Source organism: Phyllostomus discolor, chromosome 13 (assembly GCF_004126475.2).
Source record: "Phyllostomus discolor isolate MPI-MPIP mPhyDis1 chromosome 13, mPhyDis1.pri.v3, whole genome shotgun sequence".
In the NCBI taxonomy this organism is placed as follows: domain Eukaryota; kingdom Metazoa; phylum Chordata; class Mammalia; order Chiroptera; family Phyllostomidae; genus Phyllostomus; species Phyllostomus discolor.
The window spans coordinates 63393086-63410406 of NC_040915.2; the positions used below are offsets into that span (position 1 = coordinate 63393086).

A 17321-nucleotide genomic window follows, 5' to 3' on the forward strand; every position below is an offset into this window, starting at 1 on the left:
CACCCCCCCAAGGTGGAGTCATCACTCAGAACCCAGGGCCGAATGCCACCCACCACTTGGCAATCTGCAGGGCCTTATAAGCCCTGATAAGAAGACTCTCTCTTCCCCTGGTACTCCAAGGCCATCCTAGCCCAGGAAAGGGTGTGCGTTGGGGGAGGGAGGCACTGGGAGACATTCGGGTATACAGAACTCCAGAAAAGTCAGTAGCAGTCTGGGACTGGGTGAGGGGTCATGTTCCCCCTCCCCACTCCGGAGAACGACGCTATCAGGTTTGAACAGATTTGCACAAGTTTTGCTTCCACCCCATCTCTTCTCCTGCACTTGCCTTTAGAGAAACAATATTGCTCTTCGTCTTTCCCGCATCCCCTGCCCCTCATTCCCTGTCTACCCTTCGGTCTCCCCCAGAAGGCGAAACAATTTAATAAAACATGTCGTAGGAGAGGGATGCAAAAGTACATGAATCGCGGGGACCTGTCTACGCGTTCCCAGGCTTTCTCCCTGTTTGGTATCTCTCCAGGAACTACGAGATTAGGGCCAAGACGCCCCACCTCATCTCCTGGCCTCTCTGTTGCAAACCAGGTGACTGCAGGCGAAGGTGTGGACACGCGTGGAATTGTTCTCCACCCGCCCTCAACTCCCGCCCCAAACCACCCGTTTCCCGCGTTTCCGCGGCTAAATCTCGGGACCTGGGAGGAAATGGAAGCCAGGGTTCCTAGAGCTTGAGGAGCGACCCTGAGCTTTGCCTCAGGTTCCCTAACACCCGGGAACAGGGAGGGAGGGTTTCTGTTCTCCGTCAGGCAGCACAGAGCCCGACGGAGCCGCCTTTCTCATCTCGACTTCTTTAAGACGAGAGGGAAACTCCAGCGTGGTCCAGAACCCGGCTCGGGGCTCGGGGCGGGGACTCCAACTCGCGCTAAACTGCTCTGGTCTCCGGCCCTGCCAGTGGCGGTCGGGGAGGGGTGGGAGGGTGGAGAGTGTCGGATTAATCCCTTAATTACGCTGTGATCGGCGTGGCACCTGCTTTCCGCCGCCCAGCTCCCGGGGGACCGCGGCTCCGAGCGGTGGAGAGGAGGACGAGGGAAGGAGGAGGGCACGCGGAGGCACGCGCGGCACCCGGGCGCCGGCCGGCGGGACAGCGGCACCGTGGCTGGGGCGGAGCGCAGAGGCTGCAGAGGGGCTTGCGGCTCCCGGCCCGCGGGTCTCAGACCCAGGGGCCGGGCCCCGAGCCCCCGAGCCGGGTCTCGGCCGGGTCGCGCGATGCTGCGCTACCTGCTCAAAACGCTGCTGCAGATGAACTTGTTCGCGGACTCCCTGGCCGCGGACGTGTCCAACTCCAGCGACCTGCTCTTCGGCTTCAACTCCTCGGGGGCGGCGCTCAACCACAGCCTCCTGCCCTCGGGAGAGCCTTCTCTCAACGGTAAGCCCCTGCCCCGCGGGGATGCCGGGTCCCGAGCGGGGTGGGTGCGAGGGCGCTGTGGAGGGGGAGGCCAAGAGCTCCAGCCCCACGTGTGGGCCGAGGGGCGCCCCCCAGAACCTCCCCGGGCGGTGGGCACCAAGGGGTGGTTGGGGCTTTGAGCACCTGAGTGTGTGTGTCGGTACCCGCGGGGAGCGAGGGTCTGGGAGCAGATGCCGGCCGAGTCCATCCCTCCCCTCCTCCTCAGCCCCCCAACCCCCCAGCCCCCGGGCCGAACGCTGGCCGTCCGAGAGAGGAGGGCCGCGGGGGGATGGGGGGTGGGCAAGGTCTAGCTAGAGGGTGCCGGCACCCACTGCGGGGAGGGCAGCAGAGGGCCGCCGTCGCCGGCGGGCCTGGGCCGAGCCGAGCCACTTGGGGACCCACCCAGGCGGCAGGTTTTCCTCCGGGAACCGAAGTTTGCCAAGAATTCACTTAGGACCAGAGTGAGCGAGCCGAAATGCTGGATGTGTTGGCTAAGAGCTCGACGCAAGCGGCGACCATTTCAGGAAACTTAACGAGTTTGCCCCTTGGAGACGGGCTCGCAGCCGGCCCACCCCGCAGAGCTGCGGCAGGCAGGCAGCGCCGGCGGCCAGGTCGTCAGCGCTAATTACCGTGATTAATAAATGGCTGCGACCGCGCGCTCCTCGCGCGCCGCGGGAGTCGGGGAGAGGCCGGAGCTCGCCCCCTGCCGGCCGCGTCGGGAACTACCGCTTCCCCTGGCACCTTGGCCCTGGTTCCCTCTGGTTCTTCTTTCTCAGCCGGGACCAATCGACTTCCTCCAGCTCGAATCTGGGGCGACTGCCGTGCTGGAGACCCCAAGGAAGGGAGAAGGGAGACCTTGGCAGTGTGTGTGTGTGTGTGTGTGTGTGTGTGTGTGTGTGTGTGTGTGTGTGTGTGTGTGTGTGTACTCCAGGTGCTGGGGGGAAGCCCCAGAGCCCCATTAGCATGACCGTTAGCTATTCATTAGCTTCTGTCGAAGCCTCTCCTGAGACCTAGAATGACAGGGATGAAATTCCAGAGAAAGGGAGCCTGCAGCTGTGTCTACAGGAATTAGGGGAAAGGGCCGACCGTCAAGGTGGGCTCTGCAGGAGGGAGCCGGGAGGAAGACGGGGAACGAGCTGGGATTCTCGGCTCCTGACCTCCCAGATTCCCAGGAGGTTAAGCAGAGAGCCCCGCTCACAGACGCCTCGCGCGCGCCCGTGGCCACCCTAGCGCTCCGGCGGAGTGTTTTCAGTCTGCACTGTCTCAATGAGGTCTGCAGGGAAGGAATTGATGATCACATCTGTGACGGAGGAAGCAAATTCAGGGAGGATGACAGTACCCCGATGGTCCCCAAAGCTGCACAAATCTTGGCAAAACAGACTCGCCTGTTCCCACCACATGCGATGACTATGCAAAGGGCAAAGGGCAAGAGTGGGGCCTGGTGCAATCTGATTCAGGTAGAGACTGTAGGAACCAAGGTAAGGTCAAGTGGGCCGGGAGGAAGAACTCCTACGTAGTCTGAGAACTGACACATTTATCGAACTTCCCCCAAGTGCTTTGCACACAGTAGGATCTTAGGATAACCCCATCGAGCCTTCTGCATTACAGGTAAAGAAGCTGAGACCCACAGAAGTTCAATAATTTGCCCCCGTTCTTACAGCAGTTAGTGTGGAAGTTTGAGATTCCCGCCCTAGTGGGTTCCAGCCAACCCCTGAATTCTTAACCGTTTCAGTGCCGCTCACCATGGGCTTTACCTGAACTGGGCCTGCAATGGAGGGAGGGGAGGAGGGTGAGAATCAGAAGTCTCCGCCAGAAGGGAAGTCGAGAAAATTACCCTCTTCCCTAAGATCGGAAGAAGGACACCGATCTTTCTTGTCCCTGACCCGTTAAAGACTCTCTCCCCAGAAGAGCGGCCACTAGGCAACCCATCCAGCTTCCTCTCTATCGGAACTCCTAAGAGTGAGGGCGGGAAGTAAAAAACCCGGTCCCACAGCGAGGCTGCGAGCAGAGGTCCCCGTGAATTCCGGAACAGAGTGGGAGAAGCGGAGTGGGGGTGGGGAGGTGGGGAAGTCTGCTAGACCCTCATTAGTAAAGGAGACAGATTGCGCGAGGCGGCAGCGGCGCCTACCGGCCGCCAGGGGTCGCAAAACCACTTTCGATGAAGCTGGGGTGCGGGAGCAGGACGCTCTCCAGGCTCCTGGGTCGCAAACCACTGCCGAAGACAAGCGAGCAGAAGCCTGGGACCCGTGAGGCTCGGGAGCAGAACATGCGGTGAACGAATCAGAGAGAAGCAGGGAAGGGGAGGAATTCCTTTCTCAATGGTTCTTAGCCTCTCTTGGCTACATCCACTTGGAGAACAATCTGCTGAAACCTGTGCCCTCCCAGAAAAGAGAGTTACTCACATTTCCACTACTAGTTGCATCGGTTCAGTTCCTGAGACTTCACAGGACCCCGAAACACGGTTATCTGGGGTGTCAACAGAAGGGCTCTGCGCGGGCTCCCGGGCTCCCAGGCCCAGCCCATTGCTCACGCCTTCCCTGTCCTGAGGGACCGCTGGCCTGGCCACATTCTCCGTATCGCTGCCCAGGTCCGCGCTGAGGCGGAGAACCCAGTGCTGGCCTTGGTGTCCGAGTTGCGGAGCAAGGACACCTGCGAGCCAGTGCGGCTGGGGGATGAAACCAATCAGCTAGGGGCGCGGGTGGCCCTTCACTCCCCACTAGACCTGGCTGTTGGGGACACAGGTGTCCCGATCCCTTGACTTATCTGCCCGTCTGTAGGCGCCTCCCTCGGAACCCAAGAACGTGGGGCGTCTTCCTAGAAGAAGATACCGGACCCTACAGAGAGAGAGGGTGGGCAGCAGTGACAGACAGGGTCCTTTTTCTCCGGAGCCTCCATCTTTCCCCAGCTTCCCGGTCTGAATGCTCCGTGTCCCTCCCATCCCCCCAGGGACAAGGGTCGGGCCGGAGGACGCGATGCCGCGCATTGTGGAGCAGCCGCCAGATCTGCTGGTGTCTCGAGGCGAACCGGCCACGCTGCCCTGCCGTGCGGAGGGCCGGCCCCGGCCCAACATCGAGTGGTACAAAAATGGGGCGCGCGTGGCCACCGCGCGCGAGGACCCGCGTGCGCACCGCCTGCTGCTGCCCAGCGGTGCCCTCTTCTTCCCGCGTATCGTGCACGGGCGCCGCGCACGGCCCGACGAGGGCGTCTACACTTGTGTGGCGCGCAACTACCTGGGAGCGGCTGCCAGCAGGAATGCCTCGCTGGAAGTGGCAGGTGAAGGCCCCACGTCAGCTGGTTGCTCTAGAGCCTGGGGGCCCGCGGGAGGGCGCGGAGCAATCCGGTCCAGAACTGGTCCCGTCTCCGCCGATCCAAAGTTTTCCTTTGGGACCCTAATTTTGGTTTCTAATGCCCAAGCCTGGGCCTGGTATTTTCGCACCTGTGACGGCGTGGGGGTGGGGGGTGGGGAAGATTTTAGGAGTAGGCAAAAGTAGGTTTACAGCTGCACCGTGACTATCTTTTGAGTTAATGAAACTATTGTAATAATAACCTACATGTCTTTTTCTATACGAACAACTGTAAACCTGCGTTTTGCTCATCCCTGTTCCTACCCTCCTCTCTCTCTCCCCAGTCCTCCGCGATGACTTCCGGCAGTCTCCTGGGAACATGGTGGTGGCCGTAGGGGAGCCCGCTGTAATGGAATGCGTGCCCCCCCGCGGCCACCCGGAGCCCGCGGTGTCTTGGAAGAAGGGCAACGTCCCAGTCAAGGAGGAGGAGGGCAGGATCACGGTGAGGGCCGGGCCGCGGCGGCAGTCAGGAGGGGCGGGGCCCCACGCCGAGGGGCCTCCAGGAGGAAGGCCTGAATCCTAGGGTCTTGGAAGGCAGGGAATAGTGCTTGGGGCGATAAGGCAGCTCTGAGATCAGGGGATGAGCTGACTGGAGACTGAGGGTGAGCTGCTGAGTGAGGGATACATGAGGACAGGTGAGATGAATTTGGTACAACACCGCAGGGAGCTTGATGCCCGGGGACCCCCATGAGAAAAGACAGACCTGATCCCCACCTTGGGCAAAACAACCATTCCTTATTTAAAATGGGTTTCCTGTCCTGGCTGGCGTAGCTCAGTGGATTGAGCGTGGGCTGGGAACCAAAGTGTCCCAGGTTTGATTCCCAGTCAGGGTACATTCCTGGGTTGCAGGCCATAACCCCCAGCAACCTCACATTGATATCTCTCTCTCTCTCCCTCCCTTCCCTCTCTAAAAATAAATAAATAAAATCTTTTTTAAAAATGGGTTTCCTTCATAGTTTGTTGTGAAAAGCAAGTATATAAATATGCTTTGATGGCTTTGAAGGACCAAAGTTACTGTTGTGACTCCGCAGATCCGTGGAGGGAAGCTGATGATGTCACACACACACAAGAGTGACGCGGGGATGTACGTGTGTGTGGCCTCCAACATGGCAGGGGAGCGGGAGAGTGCCGCGGCTGAGCTCCTGGTGCTGGGTAGGCGCATGCAGCTCTGGGGTTCCTGGAGCGGAGCCGGGGGAGAAGCGGCGTGCAGACCCCTGGCTGTTTGCTCACTCCCACTGCACAGAGCGCCCCTCATTCCTGCGGAGACCGGTGAATCAGGTGGTCCTGGCCAATGCGCCTGTGGATTTCCCATGCGAGGTGCAGGGGGACCCCCCACCTCGCCTGCACTGGCGCAAGGACGATGGAGAACTGCCCACGGGCAGGTGAGCACCCCCTTCCTCCCGCCTGTGAGGAGACCCAGCCGGCTCAAGAGTGTGCCCTGCCCTAGAGGAGGCAGACACCTCCTCACGCAGAGAAGTCTGTGTGCAGGGCCTCTGGCCCCGCCCTCCCTAGCCCCCACCTCCATTCATGGAGCTCCTGTCCCCGTAGAGGCCTGCCCTGTCTCTGTACCCTGCCCTGGTGTCTGTCCTGGGGGAGACAGAAGGGGTCTGTAGCCATGGCCAACCCAGCCCGGGGGTGGGGAGTGGAGCAGGTATGAGATCCGGAGTGACCACAGCCTTTGGATTGGCCGTGTGAGTGCTGAAGATGAGGGGACCTACACCTGCGTGGCGGAGAACAGCGTGGGCCGAGCGGAAGCATCTGGCTCCCTCAGTGTTCACGGTGAGGCCCCGCCCCGCAGCAGGGGTGTAGCAAGGGAAGGTGGCGGGTGGGCCGAAGGCGAGAATGAGGGAGAAAGGACAAGCCAGAGATGTGGGGTCACCTGAGACTTGTAGGAGAAAGAGGAGACAGCTAAACAGGCTTGAGCAAGAGATGGATGAATATCTGCTCCTACTCAAGCCAAGCTTGGGCCTCTCTCTCCTGCTCCCTCAGCCTCCCTTCTTAGCACCCTGACTCCCTGTTCCTTTTCTCCCCTCCCTTTGCCAGTGCCACCTCAGCTGGTGACCCAGCCCCAGGACCAGATGGCAGCCACTGGAGAGAGCGTGACTTTCCAGTGCGAGACCAAAGGAAACCCCCCGCCTGCCATCTTCTGGCAGAAGGAGGGAAGCCAAGTAGGTGCCAGCTTCTCCTCAGGGTCTTCTCCTCTGGGTCTTAGCCTCCGCTCTTCTCCATTCTGCAAACTGCTCTCGGGGTTCTGCTTACTTTCGGTCCTCCCAGGAACACTTGCAGGTTATTTAGGAGGATTAAATAAGATTATGAATATAAAAAGACCTGGAATGTATCCAACACTTTTAAAATAGATGATACTATATTTAGGTGGTAGGGAACAGTCTTGTATAGTAATTCCTTGGAATCATTCTCTTTGGGTCAAGGCTGTCCCGTGGATGCAACAAATCCAATTAGATCCCCCCTTCCCAGACCCCTGGGGCCTGGGCTTTCATACACTGCCCTGGAAAGCAAGTGGCACAGCTCCAAAGCTGCTCAGGGCAGAACTCGACTTGCTCTTCTAGTTGTTAGAGGCCTCCACCAGGGGGCGCCCACAGTCACCCCCTCCAACGTTAGCAAACAAATGCCAGAACACACAACTGGAGTGAACATTAACTGAAGTAACAACCTAAGTGAGTTCCTGTAAGGGAAGGGCGGAATCTTCCTACTAAAAAACAAGATCAGTGTAATGAAATGAGTTGCATTAACCCCACCCCACTGGGAAACCAGGCAACCTATTACCTCATTCCAAATCCTCTGCCGCAATTTTCCCAGTGTCTCTACCATCCGAGTCTGCTGCATTTTCATTAGATTCTGAAAGGAATAAAAATGCTGATGGTAGTAGAGGGTGGGAATGGGTGTCAGCCAGGGGCTCAGCATGGTGCCATTTACCCTGAGACCCAAACCTACCTCACCATGTTCCAAGTATGTATCTAATGTAAGATGTTAGAGCCAGAAAGAAGGGGAAAGTATTGAACATTTATCACGCAATGTATTAAAGGAGTTTCATATGATTACTTCATTCAGTCTTCATTACTATCCTCTAAGAGTCATATCTGGGGAAATTGGGCCTCAGGAAGTTTAAATAGCTTGCACGGAGCTGGGAAGTACATCCCAAGATCATCTAATGAAACCTCTCATTTTTGTGAATGGGTTTAACTAGTTTGCCCAAGGTTACAGAATCGCCTGGGGACGGAGTAGGAACTGGAACCTTAGGAAAGCTCTGGATTGGGGCGTTGATGGGAATGGGGAGCCCACTGCCAGCTGTCTGCTCTCTCCCCACCTTGGTTCCCTGCTCTGTCCCCAGGTCCTGCTTTTCCCCAGTCAGTCCCTTCAGCCCACAGGGCGCTTCTCAGTCTCTCCCAGAGGCCAGCTGAACATCACTGCAGTGCAGAGTGGGGACGCTGGCTACTACGTGTGCCAGGCTGTCAGCGTGGCTGGCAGCATCCTGGCCAAGGCCCTGCTGAAGGTGAAAGGAGGTATGTGCGTGTGGTGATAAGACAGGACCCATGGCCTGGAAGGAAACGGTGGCTTAAAGAGATCTGTTTTTCTTGGATTCTCCACAATATGTCTGTGAGGGGCAGGGCGTGCTCCTGAGACATGTCCTTGGAGTTTGGAAGTTAGGCATGGAAGTCACTAATAGATGGCTGGTTCCAGGCAGAGGCTACACCTGGTTATGGAGGCCACATCTCTGGGGAAGGGAGAGATGTGGGGGAGGGAGAGAGTTGGGGGAGGGAGAGAGGTGGGGGGGGAGAGGTGGATGTGAAGGAGCGGAGAATGGGGACAAGGGGCTGGGTGCCTGAACCGAGGATCCTCCTCTGAGGCACCCAAGTTCCTCCTCTCTCAGCCTCGACGGAGGGGCTGCCTCCCATCATCCTCCGGGGCCCAGCAAATCAGACACTGGCACTTGGCTCCTCTGTGTGGCTGCCATGCAGAGTGACCGGGAACCCTCAACCTAGCGTCCAATGGAAGAAGGATGGGCAGTGGCTGCCGGGGGATGACCCCCAGCTCAACCTGATGGCCAATGGTACCCTGTACATCACCAACGTGCAGGTGGGTCTCACCCTGGGGCCCAAGTAGCTGAGAACGCCCAACTCCAGGGAGTACCCGCTGGGACTCGAACTCCATTCTAACCCTCTGCTCTCAGACCGTCTGAAGTGTACGACCTCCTCCCCATCCTTCTGAATACCCGCCTCCACACTCACACCCTCCCTCGTGCCATGCCCAGTGTGCCAGTCCTCTCCCCTCTCCTGCAGGAGGTGCACATGGGCTTCTACAGCTGTGTGGCCCAGAGTTCCACCGGGGAGGCTGCCTGGAGCGCCTGGCTTAGGAGGCGGGGTGAGTTTCTCCTCCATCCCCTTCTTCGCTAGCACCGTTCTCCAAATGTCCTTCAAGGCAGTCAGTACTCGCCCAACTCCAGGACTGGCTTTATCTTCCCAATGCCACGGCCATGGTAGGGGGAGGAGGAAGGCGGAAGTGGTGTCCTTGGGAGGCGGATGTGAGTAGCATGTGCTCTGTGTCCCTCTCTCCACCGTCACTGTCACAGCTCCACGGCTCCTCTGGGGAGAAGGGAGGTTACATTCTTCCCCCGTTCTTCTACCTAAACATTATCTCCTTACTGCAGAAGATGGGGGAGATTTACCAGACCCGCCTACGGAACCCAGTACCCCTCCCGGGCCTCCTTCTCAGCCAGTGGTCACTGAGGTCACCAAGAACAGCATTACCCTGACCTGGAAGCCCAACCCGCAGGCTGGGGCCACAGTTACCTTTTATGTGATAGAGGCCTTCAGGTACAGAGAAAGTTTCGAGTGCAAACCTGTAAAGTTAAAAGGAGGGGACCCTGTGTTCTTAAGATCTTTGCTATTGTGGGGAAAGGCTTGCCAGTTCCCTCTCCCAGGGTGAGGAGGCATAGGGGGGCCATAGAGAATGGATGAATCTACTGGTGTGGCTCAGTAAATTGAGCACTGGCCTGCAAACCAAAGGGTCGCTGGTTCGATTCCCAGTCAGGGCACATGCTTGGGTTGCGGGCCAGGTCCCCAGTAGGGGGCATGTGAGAGGCAACCACACATTGTTGTTTCTCTCCCTCTCTAAAAAAAGAGAGAGAGAGTGAGAAGGAGTAGGCAGGTTGGAGGTCCCTGGGCTCAGACAACTCTGTCACTTCATTCCCATTGCAGCCCAGCGGCTGGCAACACCTGGCGGACAGTGGCGGACGGTGTGCAGCTGGAGACACACACCGTCAGCGGTCTACAGCCCAATACCATCTACCTGTTCCTGGTGCGAGCTGCGGGAGCCTGGGGCCTCAGTGAGCCCAGCCCCGTCTCTGCGCCCGTCCGCACCCAGGGTAAGGCCAGGGTTCCCGGCTCGAGGGTACGACATGTCACACTGCACATGGCACAGTGGCAGCTCTTGCCTGCTGTGCTGGGGCTACACTGGTGGCTGGCAGGTCATGCTTCCCTCTCAGTGAGTGAACAAGAGGAGGAGGAAGAGGAAGGGGAGGAGAAGAGAAGGAGAGAGAGAGGGGTCAGGGAGGAAAAAGAAGGAGAGGAAGAAGAGAGAGACAGGCAGTGATTCAGCCACCTTGGTGGCTCCTCACTGCTGAGTCTCTTACCCACAGTGTGTGTAGAATATCAGGACTCCCCCCTTTCCCCCCCAAACCCCTCTGGACCCTGGGGTGTGCCCTGGAGCACTAAGCAGTGCAGTCTGTGGGGCGGGGCCGAGTCTGTCCTAACTGCCTGTCCCTGTGGGACCCTGCTGAGTGGGCTCTTTGGTCAATAGACAGCAACCCTTCCAGGCCAGTGGAAGACACATGGAGAGGCCAGCCGGGACTGGCAGAAGTGGCTGTGCATATGCAGGAGCCTGTAGTCCTTGGGCCCCAGACCCTGCAGGTGTCCTGGACCGTGAGTGTGCCATAGGGATGAGGTGAAGGGCACAGGTAATGGTGGGAGACATAGAGGCCCCCAAGAGTGGGTACAGGAGAGTGGGAAGTGAGCGGCTGGGGAAGCTGGGTACATGGGGGAGGGGCTGAGCCTGGGGGACTTGTGTGGCCCTAGCTTCTCCTGGTGTGCTTCCTCCTGTTTCCCACAGGTAGATGGCCCGGTCCAGCTGGTGCAAGGTTTCCGGGTGTCTTGGAAGGTAGCAGGTCCTGATGGGGGAAGCTGGACAGTGCTGGACCTACAGTCCCCAAGCCAGCAAAGTACTGTGCTCAGAGGACTCCCCCCAGGGACTCGAATTCAGATCAAGGTGCAAGCCCAAGGCCAGGAGGGGCTGGGTGCTGACAGTCTCTTGGTGACTGGGAGCATTCCTGAGGAGGGTAAGGGGGTGGGGCACCGGGCTGCTGGATGTACAGGAGGGAGGTGGGAGTGGGGGAAGACGAGAGTTTGCAGGGGAAGAGGGAGGCAGGGGGGTGGGAAGGGGGTACCCTCATTCCCTAAGGTGTTAGAGCTGGGAGGGGGGAGCTTGGGGCCTAAGGGGCAGCTTGCAATGACTGTGTCCTGCTCACCGAATTCCGCCCTGGCCAGCCCCCAGTGGTCCCCCCCAGGGAGTGGCAGTGGCCTTGGGGGGTGAAGGCAACAGCAGTATCACTGTGTCCTGGGAACCTCCTCTCCCCTCCCAGCAAAATGGGGTCATCAAGGAATACCAGGTACGGGATGTGCAAGGGGACGGTCGGGAGGGAGAGGAGAACCGGAGCTAGGATTGGGAGGATCCAGTGCCGGCCTTGTGGCTGGGGAGGGGGCTTTGGGAGGGGAGAGAGGTTTCAGTGTTCCCTCTAGGCTGAACTGTGCCTGGCTAAGCCCCGCTGTGCCATCAGAGCGTCAAGTTTCCATGTGAGGCCAAAATCCCATTTCTGACTCTCAACCTGGGTCTCGGCCCCCCAGATCTGGTGCCTGGGGAATGAGAGCCGCTTCCACCTCAATCGGTCCGTGGCGGGTTGGGCGCGCTCTGCGGTGCTCCAGGGACTGCTGCCAGGTGTCCCCTACTGGACCCAGGTCGCAGCGGCCACCAGCGCTGGCGTGGGTGTGGCCAGTGCCCCGGTGTCTGTGCAGCTGCGTGAGTCTGGAGGTGGGGGGTGGTGGGTGGGTGGGGCTGGAAAGTTAAGGGGGTCCCGGAATGGCTCCTGGGTTTCCAGGCCGCTCATGGCTCTGACCCCCACAGCGACCCCACCGGAACTGGAGCCTGCGCTCGAGGTGGGCCAGGGGCTGGCAGAGCGGCTGGCCAGGGTGCTGCGGGAGCCGGCTTTCCTGGCAGGCGGTGGTGCGGCCTGCGGGGCGCTGCTCCTCGGGCTCGGTGGCGCCCTCTGCCGGCGCCGCAGGCAGCGCAAGGAGCTCAGCCATTACACAGGTGAGAGCGGGAGCGGGGCCAGGCACGCACCGTGGATTAAGGAGCCTGCAGAACACCGAGGGATGAGTGGGGGTGGAGGAGGCGGGGCCAGGAGGGGCGGGGCCTGAGCCTGGGGGCGGGGTAAGACTTGCCTTTAAGATGCCTTTTTTTTTCAAGTCTGGCAAGGATTTATTAGGAAGCTTATTAGTCACAGTGAATGAAAAGCCATGGACAGAAGAACCGAGATCTCCAGATTCTGACACTGGGCTTAAAACACTAGTTAGAAGCTAATAAACACTATCTTACCTAAGTCCCAATCTTACCTCAACCAGAGACACCCACGAGCATAGAAATGAGATGCCCACGTGCTCCCCAGATGCTTACCTAGGCAGTCAGTGTCCGTAAATAGGGGCCAGTCTGAAGAAGAAACACACTCGTGGGGGCGGGCCTGGTAGGAGGGGTGTGACCAGGAGCCCAGGCAGTGAATTGCCAGGAAGGGATTTGGGTGGAGCTGCCGGCCAGCAGCATGGTAGAGGCTGAGCTCTTCTACCTCTTAGTAAAGGGCGAGTTTGGAGAGATCTGAGAGCCCCTGGATCAGTGGTTCGCAATGTTGGCTACACATGGGAATCCCTGGGGGGAGCTTTAAGAAAAAAACACCGATGTCTGAGTCCCTCTCACTCCTAGGAATTCTGATGAAATTGGTCCAGGGTGCAGCTTGGGTGGTGGAATTGGATGGGGGCCAAGGAGTGGACAAGAGTGTGGCTATTTCTGACCCTTTTCCCATTTCCCTTCTTCTTTCTCCCATGGGATCCTTTTCGGAAGCCTCCTTTGCCTACACACCTGCAGGTAAGCCACCGCGGACTGCCCCGCAGGGTTCAGACCCCAGCACAGGCTCTTCTCTGACCCAGTGTCCCCTCCCCCTCCCCAGTGTCCTTCCCACACTCAGAGGGCCTCTCGGGAGCCAGTTCCAGGTAATTCTCTCACCTCATCTCCCGGGCATCGTCCCTTCCACCTTGCTCTCCAGGCCTCACTGCCCCGTCTGCCCCAGACTCCACCACTACCGCTGGCCTGCCGCCCCCACCCTCCCGTCCTCCTCCACCTTCCCTGGCCTCCCAGGCTCTCTGCCCCAACATTCACATGCTCTCCCTCAGGCCACCAGTGGGCCTTGGCCCTGCTCCCTATCCTTGGCTGGCAGACTCCTGGCCCCACCCATCTCAGAGCCCCTCAGCCCAGGACCCCAGGGGAAGCTGCCGCCCCAGCAATCCCGACCCAGACGACAGATATTACAATGGTGAGGAGTTCTAATTCCCTCAAGGGCCCACCTGGCCCCAGCACCCTTCTCTCCTCTCAACCTACTGGGGCACCCTGGAGGGAGCTGAGGAGCCCTAGTGTTTCTGAGGCTGGTGAGCCCCCAGGAGGATGTGAGTTGGGGGAGTGACCCCTGCACCCTGGTTTGGGAAGTAAGGTTTGGGGCAGGGGAAGAAGCAGTCTGGTGGGATTTCCTTTTGCTCTCCATTCTCCTGTTGTCCTCTGTTTTTCCGTGTCTGCCCCTGCCTCCTCCCCTGCGCCTCCCTCTTTCTCCTCCTCAGAAGCTGGAATCTCCCTCTACCTGGCTCAGACGGCCCGGGGCGCTGCCGCCTCTCCGGAGGGCCCTGTCTATAGCACCATTGACCCCGCTGGGGAGGAGCTGCAGACCTTCCACGGGGGCTTCCCCCCAAACTCCTCAGGGGACCCCGGCACCTGGAGCCCATATGCTCCCCCGGAATGGAGCCAGGGAGACAGCGGTAGGACTCCAGTTCCTCGTGCCCCACACTTCCCCTCTGGGACCTGGCCCAGCACTTCTCTGACAAGGCTCGCCTAGGTCTCCTTCCTGCCCAAATCTTGGTGTGTCCCGCCCTACTCTCCTCAGGGCCCAGGGGAGGCAAAGTGAAGCTTTTGGGGAAGCCCGTGCAGATGCCTTCCCTCATCTGGCCAGAAGCCTTGCCACCCCCTCCTCCTTCCTGTGAGCTGAGCGGCCTTGAGGGACCTGAGGAAGAGCTCGAGGGCAGGTAAGGATGCATCCTACTACAGATGCCCTATGCATGGAGCCCGGCCCAGGGCCACCTGCAGGGGAGGGTGGAGAGCTGGGAGAAGAAGGGAAGTGGAGACAGGAAGGCTGTGTCCACCCTCCTGCCTCTCTTCCCCAGCTCAGAGCCCGGAGAGTGGTGCCCACCAGTGCCGGAGAGGAGCCACCTGGCAGAGCCCAGCTCCGGTGGAGGGTGCTTGGTCCCTGCGTCCCGAGGGGAGACGCCTTCTCCCACACCTTCCTATGGACAGCAGTCCACAGCCACTCTGACCCCCTCGCCTCCTGACCCTCCCCAGCCCCTCACTGACATTCCCCACCTGCACCAGGTGCCCAGGTAGGGGGGCCTATAGCACCTTGCCCATTCTAGGCCCTCAGGACATACGTGTTCGGTGGACAGATGGGTGGAGGGTCTGGGCTGCAGAGGTCTCATGGCTGTATGAGGGTGAAAATGTGGTTTGGGGAGGAACCTGGAGGCTGACGAGGTCTCTCACCCCCTTCGGACGGTTTCTCCATTGGAGTGACTTTGCGGCTCCTGGAGTGTTCAGAGACACGGCTTTCCTCGTGCTCCGCTAGGCTGGGAGCCCGTGTGGGGCTGGCTCTGTGTCGTTCGTCTGGGTATTAGGCAGAGTGTCTAACACAGTGCCTGGCACATAGTAGGCACCTAGTGTTTGTCGAGTGAACACATGCTAAGGCCTTATGTCATTGCAGGAGGGTGCCCCTTGAACCAAGTTCCCCTCTCAGTGGGTCCCAGCCCACTCTGAATAGCCATGAACTGAGGCCTGTGGGCCTGGCAGCTGGCCCCACAGCCACCCCACACTTCAGCCCCAGCCCTGTCCCCAGCACAGCCGGCAGCACCCCAGGTGAGTCTGCAGAACCTCAGCTCGTCCTGCTGCCCCCGCCCCAGAGCTCAGAGCTCCTCTTCCCTTCCCTCCAGACCTCCTCACACATTGCCCCTCTCCCGCCTCCTAATGTCGCAGGGAGGACCCGACAGGTGCCTGGGGACGGCACTCCTCCACTCCAAGGGCCCCGGGCCCAAATTCGGAAGAAGCCTAAGGCTGTTCCCTACAGGCGGGAGCACAGTCCTGGGGGTGAGGGGGCCATAGGCCTGGGGGGTGGTGACAGTCAGTAGGGGACACTGGGAAACCAAGGGTGAGCCCTGGAGGCTGGGGGTGGTGGCGGGGGGAGTAGGCCAACCCAAATCTTGGGCCGTTCATTCGCAGCCTCCTGGTGCCCTGGAATCGGGGTGGGAAAGGCCGGTACCAGGGAAGCAGGAGGCTCTGCTGAAGCAGGTCTCTCCGCAGACTTGCCCCCACCACCCTTGCCGCCGCCGGAGGAAGAGGCGAGCTGGGCCTCAGGGCTGAGGGCAGCAGGCAGCATGTCCTCCTTGGAACGGGAGCACAGTGGGGAGAGAAGAAGGGTGCAGGCGGGGGCCCTGGGGGCCCATCGGGGCCCTCTCCTGGACGGTAAGGAGGTCCAGGGCGGGCTGGAGGGCCACTGCTGTGTAAGAAGGTGGGTTTTAGGACTGGGGGCTGATGGGACAGTGCAGACAGCACCACCTATGGACTGACTCCAGCCCAGCTCACCCTCACTTTCTGCTGGGCCCCTGAATTTGATCAACACCAAAGACACTTGTCTCTCCAGCTGCCCCCGAGCAGAATCCCCTGAGGTTCCCAAGGACTGAAGCCCCAGTGAGGAAAGAATAGGGGTGGGTGTTCCGTCCCTCCTTTCCCGAGGACGGCGTTCCCTGCAGGGTTCTGAACGCACATTACATCGAGGCCGTGGGCTGGGCACTCTGCTTCTCAGCCCCCACGACCACCCGAGCCCTTTGCCGCCCTCAACTCTCCTCCCAGAGCTGGGGTGGCGGTTGGGGTGGCACAGCGACCTGGTGGTGGCGCTCTGCCGCTGCCCGGGCCCAGCTGCCCTTGTCTCTTGTGCTGCAGAAGAGGCCTGGCCCCCTTACAGCCGACCGAGCTTCCTGTCCCGGGGCCAGGCCGCCAGCACCTGCTCCACCGCTGGCAGCAACTCTTCCAGAGGCTCCAGCAGCTCTCGGGGCTCCCGGGGCCCTGGACGGAGCCGGAGCCGGAGCCGGAGCCAGAGCCAAAGGCCAGGACGGAAATGCCGAGAGGTGGGGGCTAGGGGTCACAAAACTGGGAGCGGAGGGCTAGGGAGGGTGGACCAGGGAATAACTGGAAAGAGGAAGATGAGGAGGCTTGCAGGATATGAAAAGGAGGGGGCCCAGGGAGTGAGGGGCAGGGGGAATCCTGGAGAACAGTGACAAAGGTCAAGGCAAGATGACACATTGTACAGGAGGCTGGGGTCCCGTAGAAGTGGATCAGGGGTAAGGCTGATGAGAAAAGAGGCACATCCCCTCTTGGGGCCTGTGTGCTCTAGGCCAGGCCTTGCAAACCAGCCTCTGTCTCCCCCCACCCCCGTGTCTCTCTCTTTAGGAACCAAGATAACCCTTGAGATCACCTTTGATGAAAATACCAGCAGTTCCATGGGGAAAGGCTTGTCCCTGGGCCGGGAGCCTGGATGGCAGCCCCTCCCCTGGTGAACAAGGGGCTGCGAAGAGGAGCAGGGAGGGGCCTCCTCCCTCCCAGCAGTGCAGTGGGGCTCCCTGAACAACTGGCCCAGGAGCCAGAGAGACAGCTCCTTCATCGCCGTCTCTTCCTACCTGAGACCCATTTGCAAAAAAGACAATAAAGAGTCTGATCGGAGTTCTGGGCCATTTGTCTGCTTTTTGCAGGATGGGGGGGAAAGGCGGCCGAGAGGTGGGGGTGGGGGTGTCAGTGCACTTCCTCTTGAACTTCTCTGTCAAAACTCCGCATGAGGACAGGGCTGAGACCCGACCTGTCCTGCCTCCCAGAGGAGCTGAAGTCACTGTCCCCCCAGTTACAGCCAGAGAGACTTTCCAAATGACCAACCAGAGGAGACTTGTCCCGCCCTCGGAGAAAACTGAGCCAGGCCCTCCCTTAGTGCCCCCTCGGGGGGTGTATCTTCTCTCGTGCAAGGGAATATGCCCCCGTAATAATAATTTTCACAACTGAAAGAAAGGGGGAGCTGATGAGGAAACCCTGGCCAAGAAGGAAAAACAGGCTTTTCAAACCCCGGCCCCCTC

At 59.8% G+C, this 17321-nt stretch overlaps 1 protein-coding gene across 1 annotated transcript; it reads left to right on the top strand.

Moving 5' to 3' along the window:
• Positions 1-1131: 1131 nt before the first annotated feature.
• Positions 1132-16920, top strand: ROBO3 (roundabout guidance receptor 3). Its single transcript, XM_036014000.1, has 28 exons — positions 1132-1417; positions 4382-4708; positions 5064-5221; positions 5811-5931; positions 6023-6161; positions 6431-6558; positions 6823-6947; positions 8129-8300; positions 8669-8874; positions 9078-9159; positions 9446-9611; positions 9996-10162; positions 10597-10718; positions 10906-11131; positions 11340-11461; positions 11697-11868; positions 11974-12159; positions 12961-12984; positions 13067-13109; positions 13290-13429; positions 13728-13922; positions 14048-14186; positions 14325-14537; positions 14912-15063; positions 15181-15291; positions 15505-15666; positions 16144-16328; positions 16651-16920. Exons 1-28 carry the CDS (start codon positions 1258-1260, stop codon positions 16660-16662), a joined length of 4155 nt encoding a protein of 1384 aa, XP_035869893.1. The 5' UTR covers positions 1132-1257; the 3' UTR covers positions 16663-16920.
• Positions 16921-17321: the final 401 nt, after the last annotated feature.

Excerpts from the sequence above, each read along its gene's own strand:
- ROBO3 (XM_036014000.1), top strand. The coding sequence starts at position 1,258 with ATGCTGCGCTACCTGCTCAAAACGCTGCTGCAGATGAACTTGTTCGCG. Across the intron at positions 13,110-13,289 it reads CTCTCGGGAGCCAGTTCCAG|GCCACCAGTGGGCCTTGGCC; the intron begins GTAATTCTCTCA and ends GCTCTCCCTCAG. Across the intron at positions 13,923-14,047 it reads ATGGAGCCAGGGAGACAGCG|GGCCCAGGGGAGGCAAAGTG; the intron begins GTAGGACTCCAG and ends TACTCTCCTCAG.